Raw genomic sequence first — 19,265 nt, 5'->3', positions numbered from 1 at the left:
GCCGCAATCCCGAGCTTGGCGGGTCGCCTTGCAGCGTAGCACACTCGGTCGTCGCTACTCTGCGCATCCAGTAAGAATACGGTGGCTCCCGCTCCAGGTCTCGCAATGCACGGCCCCCATTAAAGCAACCGAGCCGCAACAGCTGGAGGCAGCTGGCGAAGAAGCGCGCACGCGAACGCCGAGGGTGGTGCGGGATGGAAAGAGGCCGGCGCGGCGACTTTTTAAAAGCAGTCCTTGGCGTTGCCCAGAAAGAAGCCGGCTCTCCAGAGGCAGGGCTTGAAACGGCTGCTAGGGGAGCACCACGGCTTGCGCGCCTCGATCCCCACCAGCCAGCCCTAATAGCGGCCCGGCGGGCAGCCTTGGCCTCAAGGGGCTCTGCGCAGGCGCTTCATCCGGCGGGACCTGCTGCTTCCGAGCCCAGGGGGCAGCCAGGGCCCCGATCCCTCCGCCTCACTCTTCCCCTGTCCCTCCTGTCGCCGGATTTTGGGGGCGTCACCCGGCTCCTGCCTCCTCCCTCCGGCAGCCCCGCTTACCGCATCCTGGGGCAGGAAGGTTTCTGCCTTCACCCCGCAGCTCGCTGCGCCGTCCTTCTCCTCCTTGAGCCCCGCCGCCGGGGGCTGGAAGCTGATCTTCACCATGGCTCAGCAGCAGCAGCAGCAGCAGCAGCTTCCGAGCGATCTCGCCGCCGCCCGCGCCTCCGCTCTCGTGGTCTCTGCTCCTCTGGCTTCTCTCCCAATCTTGCACAGCGCGGAGGCAGCGCCGGAAGTCCAGCCTTTTTTGCGGTTTTTGCGCGCCCCCCCCCCTCGCCCCGGTCCCGGGAACACGAAGCGGGGCGCTGTTTCCTCGCTTGCCTCGGCATTGCAATCAACTCTCTCTGCCGTTCCGTTGTGGGATGCCAAACTAACCAGCTTCGTAGCTCGGCTGCCGAACGGAAAGGGTGCCAGGGCTCTCTGCATCTCCTGTAGACGCTCTTCCCCTAAATTTCCAAACGGCCCGCGATTGGTTGTGGGCATCTACCCTATCACGATCAAGAGCCATAATAAAGTACTTTGCACGTGCTCAGAGAGACCCTCCCCAAAGTTGTGCATGGTGACTCAGGACTGCAGCCTTGAAGTCCTAGAAACATAGAGCTGGAAGGGACCTCTAAGGTCATCTGGTCCAGGAGCTTAGACTTTCCAGTTTCGGAGGGGGCAAGGGCTGGGCCAGAGAGTTTGGTATGCTCGGTCCTTAAAAGAACCAGGGCCAGTGATGTCATAGGGAGGGGCCTCTACTATCTATGGAGGTGGGGCCATGGGGGATTTAGGGAGGGGCTCCTTACAAATTTAGGGGGGCCTGGGCCTCCCCTGGACACCCACCTAACAATGCCCCTGGGCTAGGTTAAACCTAGGAAAAGGTGGGAGTTGGCCAGTTGTTATAGTGGTATCTCAGCGATCTCCTGCACTGTCCTGTTTTTTAAATTCATTTTGAGAATAGTCACTTTAAGATCTACAAGTATACATACCTTGTGCATAGGACAAACTAATGGTCACAAATTTGACACTAAGAAAGGCAACACAGAAAAGCCTGTAGGGGAATGTTTTTAAATTTTTCTGGATGTTCATTTACAGGAGTCTTGTCTATGCCTTATTCATAAAGGTGACTTAGTACTGAAATTTGCTAAATTATGGCATCACTAGTGCCTTCATTTGGTAAATGCATGAAGTCTCTGAGCCAGGGCAGAATACAAAAGAGTTACTGTGCACTCAATTTCTGTGCAATATACAAAGTTCAGACTAGTAGCAATCTTCTTCTCTCTTCAAACTCATATCCTATAAGTGAGAAGAAGCACATTTTGAGGCAATTCAGAACAGTGCCCATAGCCATGATGACCCCAAAGAAAACTCAGTTATGCCACGCTGAATGCGTTTGTTCTAATTGATGTTCTTTGAATGAACTTTTCAATCTTGTTACTGCAGATGGGTTTTCTCATTGCTTCAGAGAGACAGCACCCAGACTGCCATTTTAGGAATTGTCCCTTTCTTCAATAATTACCACCTTACCATTTAAAAATGGAATGGAAATTGAAATAGTTGCTTAGGAGTGGCTGAAGCAGCCCCCACCCACTACCATGAAAAAACTAACTGTTCTCAGTCAAGGATATATAAACCCATCACACCCAACAAAAACTACGGCAGTCATAAGCAAGCAAACAAACAATTTTAACAAGGAAACATAGGGACTACCTTTCCTCAGTGTTCCATTTCCAAAATACAATGTAATAATAACATAACTGACAAGTAAAATAAAATAGAGACATACTTTTTCCCTATTAAAAGGAATAGAAACTGCCCCTTAACAGAGTCGCTTCAATTGCAGAGAAAACATGATGTGTGGCTGTAGTGTGCTGGCTGGTGTGTGAGAGAAAAAATAAACTTATACTTGCCTTTGGTCTAGAAAAGAAGTAAGAATTCTTTATTATAGTAACTCCATACTTTGATAGGAAAGTGGAGAGATAGATACCTATCTACCTATTTAGCCTAAGGATGGACATGGATGGCAGGATAAGTCCTGCATCCATGCTGCAAGATGGGAGAGAAAAAGTAGAAGTGTGACAAATGGAGGAAGAGAAGGATGTCACAAGGAAGAAGTCCTGAGGTTAGCACTCTATGCATCAAAGGATAGTTCAGGGCAGAAAAGAAGTAAACAGTAAACGGATGCCCTGATCTTTCTATCTTTCTGACTCTCTGATTTGTCTCCCTCTGAAACCTGAGGGAAGGGACAACATCAAGTTCTCCTAACATTCCCCAAATGTAAATTGGAGCCCAGCAAGTATGTTGGGCCCAATAGAGGCCTTGCAGTCTGACTATTGCTACATTGAAAGTGGGTGGAGCCAATCAGGGTTAAGGGCTAAGCTACTTTGTGTGGGCCATAGCCACAGATCTTTTAAGGTAGTGCATAAATTCTTTTTAAATTAAACATATTTTTATATAATCAAAACAGAATAAAATAAAAATGATACACAATTATAATTATATCAAAAGAAAAAGAAAAGAGTAAACATATAATAAATAATATTGTAAACAGTAAAAATTATATTTTATTTATTTATGTCATTTATAGTCTGCCTTTCTTACTGAGACTCAAGGTGGATTACATAGTGTGAGATTACTACACTCAGTAGCAACGAGAAGGGCAGGCATTTCCATACAATGTCAAGGACATTTCCATAAACAATGTCATAGGGGGTAAATGAATACAAGTTTACAAAGACATAGCATTAGCAAGGATCCAATATGGGCTTGAAGAATTGCTGAAACTGAACATAATCAATTCTAGGACTGACATTAAACAACATGAAGCACAGGAAGCATATAGGAGTACATATTTAAAGCAACAGATAATATGTAAGGCAACATAATGGTGAAGTCTCTGGTCCCTAAGTCATTAGCGAAACATCTGAGACCCATTCCCTCCAATGCCACCCTCCTAGCTGAGAAAAAAGCCTTTTTGAATAATTCTTTTTTACTATGTCGTCTTGTAATAAAAGATTATCATTTAATCTCCATCTTTTCCTTCTGCCTCTGTTTTGTTCCCAAGTTACTACTAACTGATTGTAATCTGCAAAGATTTTTGGTTGTATCTTTGCACTCCCTAGATTAATAACTTAGGTTTTTGATATCCAGCACATATCAATCATTGAATATGCTTGGTGCCTGTCAGAAAATAAAGTATTGTCTCTAGTATTCAGTTTTTTGATCCTCCAAGCATCTTCCAATTGTAACATTTCCATATAATTAAAGTTTGTCTTCTTCGGCTTTTTAAAAACTTATCTTTTTTAGATCTATTACCCCATTCATGTCTCCTTGAAAATCTAAAATAGATTGGAAAACATTTCCATAAAAATTTTCTCTTGCATTGTTTGGGGTATATATTGTTGTGAGTGTGTAAATTTTGCCTGACTTTCAGAGTCATATATCTTCCTTCAGAGTCTCTTAATTCTTCTGTAACATTTATTTGTAAGTTATTTATATAAACCATAACTTCTTTTTATTATAAATTCTTAAACGCACAAATCCATTCTAGCAAACAGGAACAAAGGCCCATGGAAAGTGTAATATGATAAAACAGGAAGGGTGGGCAGTCCTGTGCTTCAGCTGCCATTGTAACTGAGTCCCTCATGCGAGTTTTTCGCTGGTTGCATGGATTTCAGCCAAATCCGAGCCCCCCCACCACCACCCTGTAGTTTACGCCTATATCTAGTCCAATCCCCTGACTAGTGCAGGAAATTCACAGCTACCTCCCCCCGCCCCGGTGACCTCTGCTCTGTGCCCAGAGGAAGGCAAAAAGCCTCCAGGCTCCCAAGCCAATCTGGCCTGAAGGAAATTCTTCCTGACCCAAAAGTGATGATTGGCATTAAACTGGGCATATAACAGAGGGCCACAAGAGCCTAGTACCAGCTCATCCCTTCCAGCCCTCCCCGTCCCAATCTGCCTAAATTCATTGGAGTAAAAAAAAATCATCATTGCTGTCAGGTGACCATAGCCTCTTATTAATAACATCCAAAGAAGGAGAGCTACCACCTCCCAAGGTCATAGATCCAGAGGAGTTAGCTGTGTTAGTCTGTAGTTGCAAAATAGTAGAAAGTCCAGTAGCACTTTCAAGACTAACCAACTTTATTGAGGCATAAGCTTTCGAGAATCACAGCTCTCTTCAGATGAAGAGAGCTGTGATTCTTGAAAGCTTATGCCTCAATAAAGTTGGGTAGTCTTGAAGGTGCTACTGGACATTTTACCACCTCCCAAGGAAGCCTGTTCAACTGAGGAACCGCTCTAACTGTCTGGAAGATCTTCCTAATGTTTAGCTGCAAACTCTTTTGCATTAATTTTAACCAATTGTTTCTGATCCGACCCTCTGGGGCAACATAAAACAACTCCACTCCATCCTTTATATGACAGCCCTTCAAATACTTAGCTGCTTTCTCTCCAGGCTAAATATACACAGCTCCTTCAACCTTAGGATTTGGACTCCTTGCCATCTTTGTTGCCCTCCTTTGGACACATTCCAGCTTTTCAATATCCTTCTTAAACTGTGGTGCCCAAAACTGAACGCAGAACTCCAAGTGAGGTCTAACCAGAACAGAGTGATACCATCGCTTCTCATGATCTGGACACTATACAGCCTAAAATCACATTAGCCTTTTTAGCTACCACATCACACATCAGAATACACTGTGCAATATAACATATTATATGCAGATATGTATTTGCTTAACATTACTCATTGGTATTCTGGGCAGAATCAGATATCCTGTGGTGTGCTTTGTGTACAACGTCTGGTGAATGCTAAGAAATCAATTTAGGATTGCACGTGGCCAAAAGATTGGACCCTCCTTCTTCAACAATACTTTATCCTCTCCAAAGGCTACTGTTCTGCACAGAAGACCCAACTGTCTCTGCTCATCAATTCTTACTAGGTTGCCTTCTGGTCACCCCTCTTCTTGCCTGGATGTTCCAAAGTCTTTGAGGATTTCACAACCTGATCCTATCATGTTTATTCAGCATGTAAGTTGCACCAAATTCAGTTGGACTGCTGAGTAAAAATGTTTTGAATTGCAAACTTGGCTATGATATGCCCCAACTGTCCCTGTTACTCAGTGGGAGTTCCCTTTTCTTTAGGCAAAGCTCTGTTTGAACACATGGAGCTGACCTATTCCAAATCTGACCCTTGGTTCATCAAGTCTAGTTTTGTCTGCTTTGATTGGCAGCAGCTCTCCAGGGTCTCAGGTCTTTCAGATCACCTGCTACCCAAACTGGAGATGCCAGGGATTGAACCTGGAACCCTCTGTATGCCACGCAGATGCTCACCCTCTGAGCTACGCCCCTCCACTCCTATTTTGTCGCTATTTTTTTCTAGTAGGAGGGATGGCTTTTTAAAAATGTGTTCGTGTAAGATAGTAAGAGTAGCGTAAGATGCAAGGGTATGGTTTAGCTGCTTCTTATGGTCTCTGGAAGTTAAATCTTTCGAGTAGAGTGCTGGTAGAGGCATCTTGTCTCTAGTGTGCACGCATTTGCACCAATGCACATGGGTGAACATGAAGGCACTAAGCAATGCCATTTGAGTACCCTGTAGCTGAAGAGGAACATAGGCCTAGAGTAGGATACAGAGACCAGTTCTAAGCAGGGCTACTCAATCTATTCAGTGGGGCTTACTCTCAAGAAAAGGTTCCTAGGATGACACCTTGCTGAGGCTAAGCAGGTAAAGATTGGGTTAGTGTCTGGAGGGAAGAATGTTTTCCTAGCATCCTTCTAACCGAAAGAACAGTCATCATCACCTTGATTTTTAAACCAATGAAGAGTAAATTAATGCAGTATTCATCCTGCAGCCTGGATCCTTCATCTGTGGCAGGGAGGAAGGGACTCTGGCAGTGATATGGAGCTATAAGAAGGTCCCTCTTTTCATCTACAGTGTTGGAGAACATGGGATTCAGAATATATTGGTAAGCAAAAATGTGTGAATGTTTATGCACATAATTTATCGCCAAATTCCTGGAGCAGATTTTTGGCTGTCATACACTCTCAGAATGCTCTGACCTGATTGCCCATATTATTTTTCCATTCTCTCACCCAGAGGGCAAAATGGGGTTTTTTTAAAGTGCATTGTTCATTAATACCTGGGGAGCAACATAAAAATATAATATTGTTTCTGGTAGAAAATACAGATTCCTTCTAAGAAATACATTAGGTTCACTAAGCTAATGTAACAAGAGCCAGAAAAATGAATTCCTTTATCAAATGAGCTTTTCCAATGAATTTAGCTTAGCCACCTGAAGCAAGTTGCCTGGAGAGGTGGCATAGAAATATTCTAAATAAATAATTATTAATTCTATCACTGGGGAAAACCCAAGACTGTATAAAGTTAATTAGTGCAATCAATAGCTTCCCTCCTAGAACTTAAGACTCTCGCTTCCCGGTTTGGCTCTTTCTTTCTTTTTTCTTTTTTTTACAGTTACTTTTACAGAGTACTTTGGCTCAAGCTTCAAAGATAATAGCAATGTGCATCATTGCAGCTATTACAAGTTGATGTATTTTGTTTATTTAGAGATTCATAGCCTGTTTTTTCACCCAGTGGGAACCCAAAGCAGCTTACAACATCATTCTTTCATCTTCACAACAACAACCTTGTGAGGTAGGCTAGGTTGAGAGTGTGTGACTGGCCCACAGTCACCCAGTGAGCTTTCATAGCAGAGTGGGGATACAAACCTGGGACTCCAAGATCCTAATACAACACTCTAACCACTATACCTCACTAGCTCAGGTGGTAAAAAATGGCTGCACAAGTGTCCTTGTGTTTCCATTTCGAGCTCCATGTTGTCAAGCACATAAAGAGCAAAGGGAAGTCTTCCTCAAGGGAAAGTCTGTTACTACTGCTGCCAGGTTGTCACTCTGACATCTGCCTTGTATTTTTAAATCTCTTAACATATAAGTACATGAAACAGCTTCACCTCAGGTAGCTGTGAAAATAATTGACACTTTGTAAAGCAAGTGGTTAATTTACACTCTGTTAATGCTCAGAGTTTTTCTATCTAGCCTTCAGTCTTCCAGGTTAGGAGAATACCAAGCTTTATGTTAGTGTGCCAGGTCAGCCAACAGAACAAAATAAGTTTCCTGTGGCACCAGGACCGCCAGTTACTCTAAGTCATCTCAGGGAACCTCCTAGAAGCTTGATTTTTCACCAGCGAGGATGGGAGGGGTCTGACCCAGTTTAAAGGGAGAACTCTTGTGAAAAATTAGATTTGCATTTAGGTGGGGGGGGGGAGTAGAAAAGAGAACATGGAGTCGATATGGGGAAAAGGCTTGACTTTGGAAGGGAAACAATTAAGGAACATTAAAGACTGAAATAACTGCCGCTCATCAAAGTTTCCACTGGACTTTGGTTTGACGTCCAGGAATAGCTGGGAGAGGCCTGGGTATGGTCTGCAACAGAATCTCGTACCTTTCTGGTTATTTTTCCTCTCTCCTTATTCACCATCAATGGGGAGAAGTTTTAGACCTAGTGGGTTCTCCTTGTCACATACTTTATTGACCTTTTGCTCAGTATTGGTTAGACAGGGGTGGGGTTTTTTTGGCATGATTATATGCCTTCTTTGAGTTTACCAATATCAAAGGGTTGGTGGAGTTCTCCCAGAATTAATTCTGACTACAGAGATTTCCCCTGGAGGAAATGGTAGGTTCGGAGGGTGACCTCTATGGTGTCACATCCCTGCGGAACTCCCTTGCCTCCCTAAACTCCGCCTTCCCCAGCTACTACTTCCAAATCTCCAGGAGTTTCTCATACTGGAGTTGGCAACCCTAGCTTTTCCTTTTGTAATAATTAATGACAGCTGATATATGTCTAGTTTCCCCCTCCCTTTTTTTGAAGTTAATATTATGTTGACCTGTCTGTGCCCACATTAAAGTTTAACTTGACCCATCTTTCCAAGGTACAAAGAGAAGATGAGGAGTTGGCTGTTTGCCTCTGAATCAGTCTACTGAGTGAGATGTTCAAGATTTATCTACGGGTATTTGTACTAAGTGACTGATTCTTAATTCTGAAGAGTGTTTTAAAATACCAAAACCAGTGTGTGGCCAGATAACTAGGCAGACATGTCACTAATTCATATTCTGGAAGCAAAAATCATATTGGGGGTGTGGGGATATGGCATAGGCCAGCTGAGTAAATTCAACCCCCACCCCCATTTAGAACAAAGTGTGTTTTACCACACCATCAGTATTGGGGAGGGGGTTAATTGTCACCATTGATTTCAGCTGAACAGTTTCTTGTGGCTCTTACAGCTAGAAAGAACACCATAGGATGTTTCACCATGAAATGCAAAAATATCTGCTACCTTCAGTTATAAACCAAAGTTTCATTTAATTCCGTTAGCAGACAGAAGAGATTACATCTTTAAGGTCTTTTTTCGGACCATAGACTTCAATATCAGCAAATTGTTATCTAGAACTTCAGGTGAGTAATTTACATAAAAAATAAATTAAGAGCATTCACCTTTCAGTTTGGGAGATTTTCACATAGGGATCATATAATGTTGCTACCCATTCTGAAATCAGAGTTAACTAGGGTAAGAATTGGGGGCTAAAATGTAAATAACCTTCAGTGGATTGCATACTATGCATTTTCATTGTTATGATCCGGCACTGCTTTTCTTATGGGTGTTTCAACAGCGCAGAATGCGGAGGTTTTATACTTCTCCTTATGAGGCTTTTAATGACTTCTGTGAAACTGCAGCTGTCTGCTTGCTAAAAATCCAGGTGCTGAGTAATGCAACCTTCAGGTTACCATGGCAGCCAGTGCCATTGCCTAGGCAAAGGAGCCATTGTATCACCAACCCACCAGATTGCACATACAATATTGTCAAACGGATTTTTAAAAAGAAAAACAAAAAGTCTCCCCCCACCCCCTCCCAGGCCTTCATAGGCAAAATATTAACGCTCATGGATACTTGCAGTACAGTCCCCTTCCTAAGTCCATTGAAGTCACTGGGCTTAGAAGAGTAATTCTGTTTAGAACTACTCTTGGTGTCGCGGAGCTGTCCCTTTAGGAAGGTCTGGTTTTCTATGGCACTCAGAGCATCCGTGAGTTTGTTTCATCCTTTGTTTGCATGGCTGCATTTCTGGGTAGTTTGCCTTCTCGTGATGCCAGCAGTCTGTACCACCAGCTCCAGAGAGTAAGAGTGGGATCACATTCTTTCCAGAATTTTCACTAGAATCAGAGGAAAGTAGGAAGGATGTTGAATGCGATGGTTCCCGCACACCCAAATCCTGCTCTGGAGAGACTGACATACCAAAACCTCTATGCTTTTGATCAATTGGACACAGTGCTCTATGAACATTGAAACTAAGCCCAAGTGTGTGCAACTGAAATGAATAATAATAATAATAATATTTGATTTATATACTGCCCTTCAGGATGAACATCCACTCTGAGCGGTTTACAAAATATGCCATTACTATCCCCACAACAATCACCCTGTGAGGTGTGTGGGGCTGAGAGAGCTGTGACTGACCCAAGGTCACCCAGCTGGCTTCAAGTGGAGGAGTGGGGAATCAAACCCAGTTCTCCAGATTAGAGTCCCACGCTCTTCACTACACCAAACCTGAATGTGTAGTCTTCCTTAATTTGTTTGCTTAAAATATTTCTGTCCTTTCAAGATAGCTAATCATGTAAGAATCAGGTTGTGATGATACAAAATATACCAGTCCAATTCACAAGATTAAAAAATATATACAGAGATTAAAATGCACAAGCTACAAATTTAAAAGCATGCATATTTGGCCCTCTTCTGTTTACTCTCTTCTCCATCCTTCTCCGTTCTCTCTGTAGCTTTGTTTCTATCAAATTTTAGATTGTCCTCAGGTCATGGACTTTGTCTGGTAGCCCCTCTGTAATGTCCCATGAACACCGATGGCAGTATATACATAATAAAATAGCCAGTAAGGTTTTTTTACACAATTGCTATGCTTCATCCATAACATTTTGTCCCAGGATTGCATTCTCCCAATAATTTTTAATATAACACCAGATCTCTCCTACTTATAGTTTAACCTCTTCCCAGCGAGCCATCTCTTTTAATCTCATCACATGTTGTATCTGATAACACAACCTATAGCAGATTTTTAAAACTCAAATTATGCAAATTTAAATCTACATGACTTTCTGTGCCCTTGAGCATATGTGGTTGCATCCGGTACCATGAAATTTGGTGCAATTTCAGGAGATGGTTTGGTGGGAAGGAATTAAAATATCACGCGGATACAACTGATCTGTTGCAAAAGTATTGAACTGATGAGGCACACACTTAAAAACATTCATATGAACCACACATTTTAAAACATCTAGGACTTCAATAAGAATGAGAAATTGTCAGTATTGGAGGAGTTGAACAAACAAAACCAATCCAAATCTGAATTGGCAGATAGTATGTGTAAAAATTGACTGCTTGGGATTTAGAAAATGTGGGTCCAGCACATTCTTAGTGCAAAAACAACATCCCCTTCCCATTCTGCCCATCTGTCTTGCAAGGAGTGCAGAAAAGACACGGGATAAAGTTATCCTAAACTCACACTTTGTAACACAGCAAGAGGTGAATGTCAAATTAATGGCACAGTATTTGCTTCTTGAACTTGCAGCTTTGGGACACTTAAGCTGGAGCCTTGCGAGTGAGACGGCGACTGCATTCTGCTTTGCTCACTGTCACCCCTCCTTAGGTTATCCAAAGCCTGACTGTATACAGCCAGAGTGATACAAAGATGTAATTTGAGCAACAGCATCAACTGCCTGAATGCTGAGTGGATGGCTGAGCCCTCTGGCAGACCTCCCCCCCCACCCACTCCCCGTAAGCTGAATCGTAACTGACTGGTACACAGTTGACATTTTATCCTGAGATCTTGCAAGTTTATTGCTTGCATAAACACAAATGGATGTTCACCTAAAAAGATTTACACCTTTCTGTAGGACAAAGTCTCTAGAAAAGTGGCTGATGCCACTTGAATTTATATTTGATATTGTAATTACTTTGCTTCCTCTGAGAATCTAACAAGCTTTGTAGACTGGAGGACAACTGAACAAAGAACGGTCTAGACTCTCTGAAACAGCAAAATTTGTGCTGTGGAGGCATAGTTGTCAATAGTAGTAGTTCTGTGAGACTAAACATCGCTCCACTTTGCAGCCCAGAAATAAAATTTCATGCTCTGTGAGGCTTATAATGGAGTACATGCCCTGAAGTGTCCTGGGAAACAGACAACTAGGGTTGACACGTTGTATAGTATCTGTTAAGACAGGCATCTTTTCATCTTGCTGTTAAATAAGTCACAATACTTCTCTAATTCTCCACAGGTGTTTAGATACGTTCACTCAGGGCTTTTTTTCTGGGAAAAGAGGTGGTGGAACTCAGTGGGTTGCCCTAGGAGAAAATGGTCACATGGCTGGTGGCCCCGCCTCCTGGTCTCCAGGGGTGCGGAGGGCACTCTAAACTCCCCTCTGTCTGGAGATCAGGGGGCGGGGCCACCAGCCATGTGACCATTTTCAAGAGGTTCCGGAACTCCGTTCCCCCACGTTCCCCCTGAAATAAAGCCCTGCTTTATTTATTTATTTACTTATTACTTATTATTTATTCTTGTAATGGATGTTATTTCGTACAAGTTACTATCAATGAAACAGGCTTGTAGATGGGATATTTGAAGGCCTCTATGTCCCCAAAAGCTGTTCTTGCGGATTGGTGCCTATTTGGTACAAATACACAGGAGACTGCACCAAGGAAGGGGGATTGGCAGAAACTGTGCTTCCCAGCTCTTACACAATGTCTTATGCAAGAGTTTGTGCAGAGAATGTGTGTGTGTGTGGGGGGGGGCGGTATTTCTGCCAGTTTCTCTTTCCAGCAGAGCTTTCCATTTTCCTTCCTGGTGTAATTCTTAAGGATCTCATGACCCAAAGGAATGGCTTTGGGCTGCGACAAGGGGCTGCAGGGGAAAAGAAGCAAATTCTCTGCTTCCTTACATGCAACAATATGCTGGAGGAATGTAATGGTTAGAGTGTCTGAGAGAACAAGCACCAATCCGCCCTCAGCCATGGAAGCCTGCTGAGTGATTTTGGACAAGTAACTGTTTTGCAGCCTAACCTACTTCATAGAGTTTTTGTGAGGATAAAATGAAGGAGGGCATAATAATGTATCCTCCCGAGCTCCTTGAAAAAAGTATGGGATAAAAAAGTGGTAAATTAATGTAAGTATAAATGCTTTGGTAAACAAACATTTGCACTGAGGACCAGGCCTTTGCTTGTCCTTATTGCCAAGATTATTTTTCTCAAGCCAGTGATCCTTCTGATTTTATCAGATGACCTTTTTTGAGGCATACAAGTCAGTAATGTGCAGAGCAGGGGGGCCTCAGCGTTCTTGATGTCAGAATGTCATTCTGATTCATAATTTCATCAGGATTCTTAGGCCAGGAATTTTTCATATCCAAGGTTACCATGTTCTCCTCTGCTTAATGACTATAACTGAATTTTAAACAGCAAAATGCAATTAAAATGTGTCACTTTGTTAGGTGAAATTTTCAATAATTGAGGCAGCCAGGAATCTTGCACTTGGTGAAAGGACGTAACAGGACCATATATAGTTCTTTTGCAGAACGTGCAGACACGTTAACATTTTGGCCTCTGGTTAGCCTTAGCTAATATCTGAAGTCAAATCTGGAGCGCTTGCACCATTTCCACTTCCCTGTCATCCCCCCCCCCCCCCGACTTTGATAGAGTGCTCTTTGCAAGCTGACTTTGAAAGTTCCCTCATTTTGTAGCAGTTGCTCTCAAAAACATCAATCTGGTCCAGTCAATCTGCATTCTTTTAGGGTATGTTTTGTCCACATTAAGCATCTCCATACCAACCTCCTATTTTACTATTAACATCAAAGTAAGGATGTGTTAAACTAGATGTAGACAACAACAAAATTTATCCACCCCAGGTACAATAGTATTAGGAAGTGGGCAGTGGTGCTTCCCCACAGCACTGTGGCACATTCAATCACCTTCTCCCACCCCAAACCTTTTCTAACCTTTCCCAAACCACTTTGTTGAGAAGTTTTGAGAAAGACAAAGCCTGGATGGCTACTGTGTGGGCACAAGAATTTTCCTGCTCCTATGGCAGCCATTTTCTCTGCTCTTGAAGACTTGTTGCTGTTAAGTGATCTACTGATATACATGAAATAACTATGGTTCCTATACACAAAAGGGTGTATTGTAACTGGTTTTTAAAATTCCTCAAATAAAACCCCTCAGGTGGAGCAGGAGGGAATTACCACTGCGGGGATTGGGGCAGGGAAAATGCAGAAATCCATCTGGAGCCGCTGCACTGCATTGGTAGCTGCAACCATGAGACTGCCACAGCAAAGTGCTGCCATGGAAAAATCTTTGAATATGGGATCATGGCTGCTCCCCAAGACTGAGCACTACCCAGTGGCTCATGCCTGGGCTTTCACACCCATGTACAAGATTTCCAGGTTCAACTTTTTCACAGATCAGATCTGGCTACTTCCTTACATGCAGGGGCAGATAACCAGCATATAACAGTCTGCATTCAAATTGGGCAATACTTTATTTCCAGGACATTGTGTGTGGATGGCCAGAAAGAGTCTGGAATGATTTAGCCTAGTACTGCCACCACTACCCATAGGAAATGATTCTTCTGCATGAATTCTGATTTCTTCAGAAATACAATGAACTTTCTGCTAAATGGGTTTGAACCACCAGAGACTTGGGCACAATCCCAGTCAATGGTCGGACACACCTAGAAGTCTTAGATCAAAGGACTGAAAGACACTCAATGGAATATGATTTTCATATATACAACTCACATACACATGGCAGGTCAGCACCACTTCAGAGAACAAGCAGATGCCCCACACTTGGTTTTGGATACCGCAGAGGGCCAAAGGCTTTTCTGAAAGTGTTTGCATCCAAACCCAAAGGGTGATTAAAAAGTCCAGAATGTGTAAGGCAGAAGAGAGAATTCTCAGCAATGGGGGGATGACTATTCTCAGTCTGGTACTCCAATGAACATGAAAGAGATGGTTCTGCGATCAAACACTATTTCAGATATTAACACACATTTAGTATACCTGAAACTTTGTCTGCAGCTAACTAGAAGTTAGGCTGTTGAGAACTTCTCCTACACAAGCCCCCATTGCAACAAATTGCACATGCTTTCCTGTGCTCCTACAAACCTCCTGTTTATGTTAATGGGGATTGTGGATTGTATTCTTAATAATTTCTTATTAAAGAAGAGAAACATAAGCAGCACAACTAAAGGTTACTCTAATTTGCCTTTCGAATAGAAATGACATCTAAGCAGACTGTCAATTTCATGGGTCATATTTCAAACTCGCCCCTCACTTTGTAACTTCTCAGGTTAATACAGTGTTCATTTTAAAGGGATGTCTAGCCTACTGGATTGGGGAAACCATATGCAACAGCATGTAAGATTGGATCCAAGGACTCCCTTCTCCTAAACGAAGCAGCCCCTTGTGGTAAAGGGAGCCTTCTAAGCAGGAAGGAATCCGTGGACCCAGCCCATTGAAACATCAACCCCAGCAAGCCAATGGGCCACACAGGAATATTGTGACAACCTTTTCATTTCAAAACCGTTTATAGCAGAATCTTAAAGAGATCTAGTTCATTAATTCATTCATTCACATACCCTTTTAATTGCTTCTAATATGTAGACAGAGAATAGGGGTTTTTTGTTGACATAAAATGAGTAAGTTTTATAGTTTACTTTTTATTCTGATCCGCTTCTTTGCCCATGAGATCTCATTTTATTACCTAGCCAAAAAATCCTCAAGCAGACCAATGCCCATTTGGATATATCAAAACATCTTAGTTATGATATTCTACGAGCAGATCTACACCACAGAATGAAATTGATTTATTCATTTTCACCAAGGAAGCCTGAAAACAGAAGTTTCGGGAAGGAGGCCTGGGATGACCAGTAAGATTCTCAGCACTCTGATCGAAGTACAATTCACTGAAGGAAGTAATGACAATCCAATTGGTATAAAACTGATCGAAGTCTAGTGCACACATCAGCTACTGCTCGCCTTTTTCACTTCCAAACATACTTGATAGTTTTTATTAGCTGAACCAATATTAAGGCCTAAGACTAGAAAAACAAAGACAGATTCAGACAAAACCCATACATTTTCACCTTCCAACATCAAGCTTTTAAATGAACGGCCCATGTTTTATGGTTCACAAGAAACGCAAGATGTATACCTCTTATGAGAGAAATACTCAAGGTGAACCTTATTTTTAATACATGTTATAGAATACACAATGGTGTTCCTTCAAAATTTTATTTCAATTATAGGGTCAGCCAGATCTTCTAAGAAGAAACGAAATGCTTTCATGGAAGTAGAATTACAATTGTTTACATCTTTAAAAAACCCCTCACAATAACTTTGTTATTTTAAGCCTTCACGCAGATAAGAAACCACTTCCAGTACAATAGTTTTTAATATGAATAGCACATCAAATGGTCTTAAATACAACTCTTTTTGAATGCCAACACTCCAAGGTTTAATGGTCTTAAAAAGTTAGCCACTGTTTCCCATGCCAAATAGTAGAGAAGCAAATTCAATATCCAATCATCTTTTTACTTTATATATACACATACATTACTTTTAGCATTTCTACATTTTCCCCTAATGTGGAAGCCTTATGCATAATGGAGAATATCTTGCCAAGTAATATTTTTTTCCTCTTAAGCTATGATAAACCAAAACATAAAAAGGACCATTAGCACTGAACTATAATACCATCTCATGGCATGTTTTGCCTGCCTATATAAATGATTTAATGGACATGTATTAATTTTCTTCCTTTTTCAGGAGACATTATGAATCACTTTGCAAAGGACAGGTTATGACCTCCAAAGGAAGTATGACCATGGTGAGACATTCAGACTCACCAGAATCCTATCTTCTGGAGCTATTTTCCTACTTCCTTTGTGAAGGCTTTAAAATGAGCTAAAATGTCAATCAGGAGATTCATCAACTGGGAAATAATTTAATTGGAAGGAGGCTAGAAAGCAATAAATAATTTTATAGTACTCTCAGTCAGATTAAATCATGCAGAATTGGAACTTTCATACTCCTAATCCATAAAGTTGGCTGGTTGTGATCTTAGCACTAATATTAAGATGAAAAGATAACATTTTGATAACATAGTTTAGATATATTTAGCAGGTTTTTATGATCACAGTAACAAAAAATGGTGCAAAATCAGTCTTCTTAAAAAATAAATACTGATAGTTTGCAGCATTAAGGAACACGACATTGACACTAGGACAGTTATGAAGTTATGGTTGTTTGAAATAAAGGGGAATTATAAGTTATTTACTTTCACAACTATCATACTGAGTATTAAGTACATGAAAAGGAATAGAGATTTTCTGTAGATATCCACAAGAAAAACAAATTAGTATCAATTTAGCATAATCTTCATAATTTGCGATTGGCTGAACACAGCACTAAATATAAGTGAATAAGGCCAATATTCAAGAACACAGTTTAGTGGGTTGTCCAGCACTATGTTTTAATCTATCCTAACTGATGGCACCCATTAGATCATTGAATACAGAAAAAAGGGTTTTTTTCCTTTTAATGCTGCAGTATTTAAGAAATATGAAATCAGCCTTTCCATGTGATCAAAAGTATTCATTACATATGAGCTTTCATTTGCAAAACTCTGTATCAGGTAAAAGTTACAGACTAATACATTAACATTCCTCTGCTGTACAAATTAAATCATTGTTTAAAGAAATGAGCAGCCTAAGTAGTTATATACAAAAGAAACCAGCAAGTATTGTTGAAATGAAACGCAAAGTGTCACTGCTAAGCTCTACTGTCTGAAACGCCTTCAAAGTAAAATTATCAACAAAAAAACCCTTTAGAACATATCTCCAAGTCTACAACTCAATCAGAAAAAAATCAAAATTCAAAAACAACAACAAAAACCCTATAAAGCAGTGAAAGGCATATATACATTTTCCTTATGAACTCTGAGATTTCACTCTTTAGAAGTTACTGTTTCCCTATCAGTTTTATTCAAGACAACTCTTCATCCCAGTAAGCTCACACCTTAGATACATTTCCCCTTTGATTACAAATAAAGCACTGCATGTTTTTTTTTTTAAATCAAGGCATAGAATCTTATACTATGGTGCCAAATATGCACAGATCACATTGTGCTTGCATCTCATACAAAGTTAAGTGCAAACATACGGATTGAACCAGATTTGCAAGCATGCACCCCATCACTTAAATCTAATCTAATACCTCCTCCTTCTATCCCAAACTATCTTCTGTATGTTTGCTTTCATGAACCAATAATCCCCCCCCAAGATTTCTAAAAACAAGCTGTGTGCTTGAATTCAGACACAAATACCAAAAAGTCCACATTGTGCAAGAAAGCAGCAGCTAGGTTTGTCAACTTGGACTAAAAAAAAAGAAAAGAAAAACAAACACTGTTCACTGAACAGCAGATTAGCAGTAATGTTCCTCATGAATGGATAAGAGTGCCTGATGCTGAATATCTAACAGCAAATGCTGAATTTGGATTTAATATTTTAGGGGGCTATAGGATATTAAGCTTCTTGCTGCGCTGGTCTTTTCAAATCCCTGATCTGTTTAACTAAATAGGTCTTCTCATCATTAAATTGTTCATCCTCGGTCCTGTCGTTCTGAAACTTGCTGAGGAACTCAATAAGTTTGGTCTGGTTCTTTAGGAGAATATCTAATATAGGTTGTGTCTTGTTAGGATTGGCTACAAACACCTACAAAGAAAGAAAACAAAAAATACTGTTAATAGGAGCACAGAAAATAAATGACAACAGGGTACAGATTTTTCAATTAATGTACAATTCCAAGGAACCCTGCTTACAAGGAAGCTAAAACATGTAAGGAATATATACTATTATATATGTAAGGAATCTATGCTGTTATAGTGGGTGGGGCCAAAAACCATTTAAATGTATACATTCGTAACTGGAATTTAATAAGTGAACATATGATGTGTGTAAAAATACCAGGTAATATCTGTATGATTTAGTTCATCTGAATACCAGAATTCACAATCAGTACCGTATAAAGCAAGCTTCCACGTTCAAACTATTCTTACTGCATTTAATCCGCAGAAAAAATTAGGAACGTCATATGATGCTGAACAAATTCACGACTTGCGAAGACTAATAGAGAAAAGGAAATCTGCCTCCCCTCTCCCCCTGGGTCTCCCTCCTCTGATACTTCATTTCCACTTTCTGTTCCCCTGATAGATCTGCCTCTAGTTTTCTTCCCTACACCCTGCCTTCAGCATCTCCTCATATTCTGTGTTGTTTTGGGTTCAACTTGATTTGGCAGCAGACTAAATCGCATGATGTGTTTTTGCAAGATCTCTTGCAGCAATGAACTCAGTTTCCTTGTTGAGATGTCTGGGCATGCAGAGGTAATTCTACTCAAACGTTTCTGGTCCTGCTTCCCTCCCCCCCCCCCACTAGTGGCCTCTCATGCAGATATTTTGATTTCATGGCAGGCATACTTGGCTATTTCATTGTGGTCCCTTTTTGTTAAAATTTAGCAGATCATATTATTTTAAAAACAAAGACATGAAATGTTTCCATAACATTTATTTCAATGACTTGAGACAAAAATGAAAACCCATTAAAAATGGGTCTAGATATTAAAAACTAT

General features: G+C 41.2%; 2 protein-coding genes across 4 annotated transcripts in view; both read right to left on the bottom strand.

Moving 5' to 3' along the window:
- Nucleotides 1-706, bottom strand: part of ITM2C (integral membrane protein 2C) — a 40,982-nt gene extending 40,276 nt beyond the window's left edge. The window contains exon 1 of the mRNA XM_054983321.1: nucleotides 534-706. Coding sequence (XP_054839296.1) covers nucleotides 534-638 — 105 coding nt within the window. The 5' untranslated portion in view covers nucleotides 639-706. The remainder of the gene's footprint in view (nucleotides 1-533) is intronic.
- A 15,152-nt stretch (nucleotides 707-15,858) lies between these two features.
- Nucleotides 15,859-19,265, bottom strand: part of CAB39 (calcium binding protein 39) — an 81,342-nt gene continuing 77,935 nt past the window's right edge. For all 3 annotated transcript variants that reach the window (XM_054983590.1, XM_054983592.1, XM_054983591.1), the window contains exon 9: nucleotides 15,859-18,352. In XM_054983590.1, the coding sequence (XP_054839565.1) occupies nucleotides 18,164-18,352 (189 nt within the window). In that variant the 3' untranslated portion in view covers nucleotides 15,859-18,163. The remainder of the gene's footprint in view (nucleotides 18,353-19,265) is intronic.

Source organism: Eublepharis macularius, chromosome 6 (genome assembly GCF_028583425.1).
Source record: "Eublepharis macularius isolate TG4126 chromosome 6, MPM_Emac_v1.0, whole genome shotgun sequence".
Lineage (NCBI taxonomy): Eukaryota > Metazoa > Chordata > Lepidosauria > Squamata > Eublepharidae > Eublepharis > Eublepharis macularius.
This window is presented reverse-complemented; position numbering and strand designations above follow the sequence as displayed.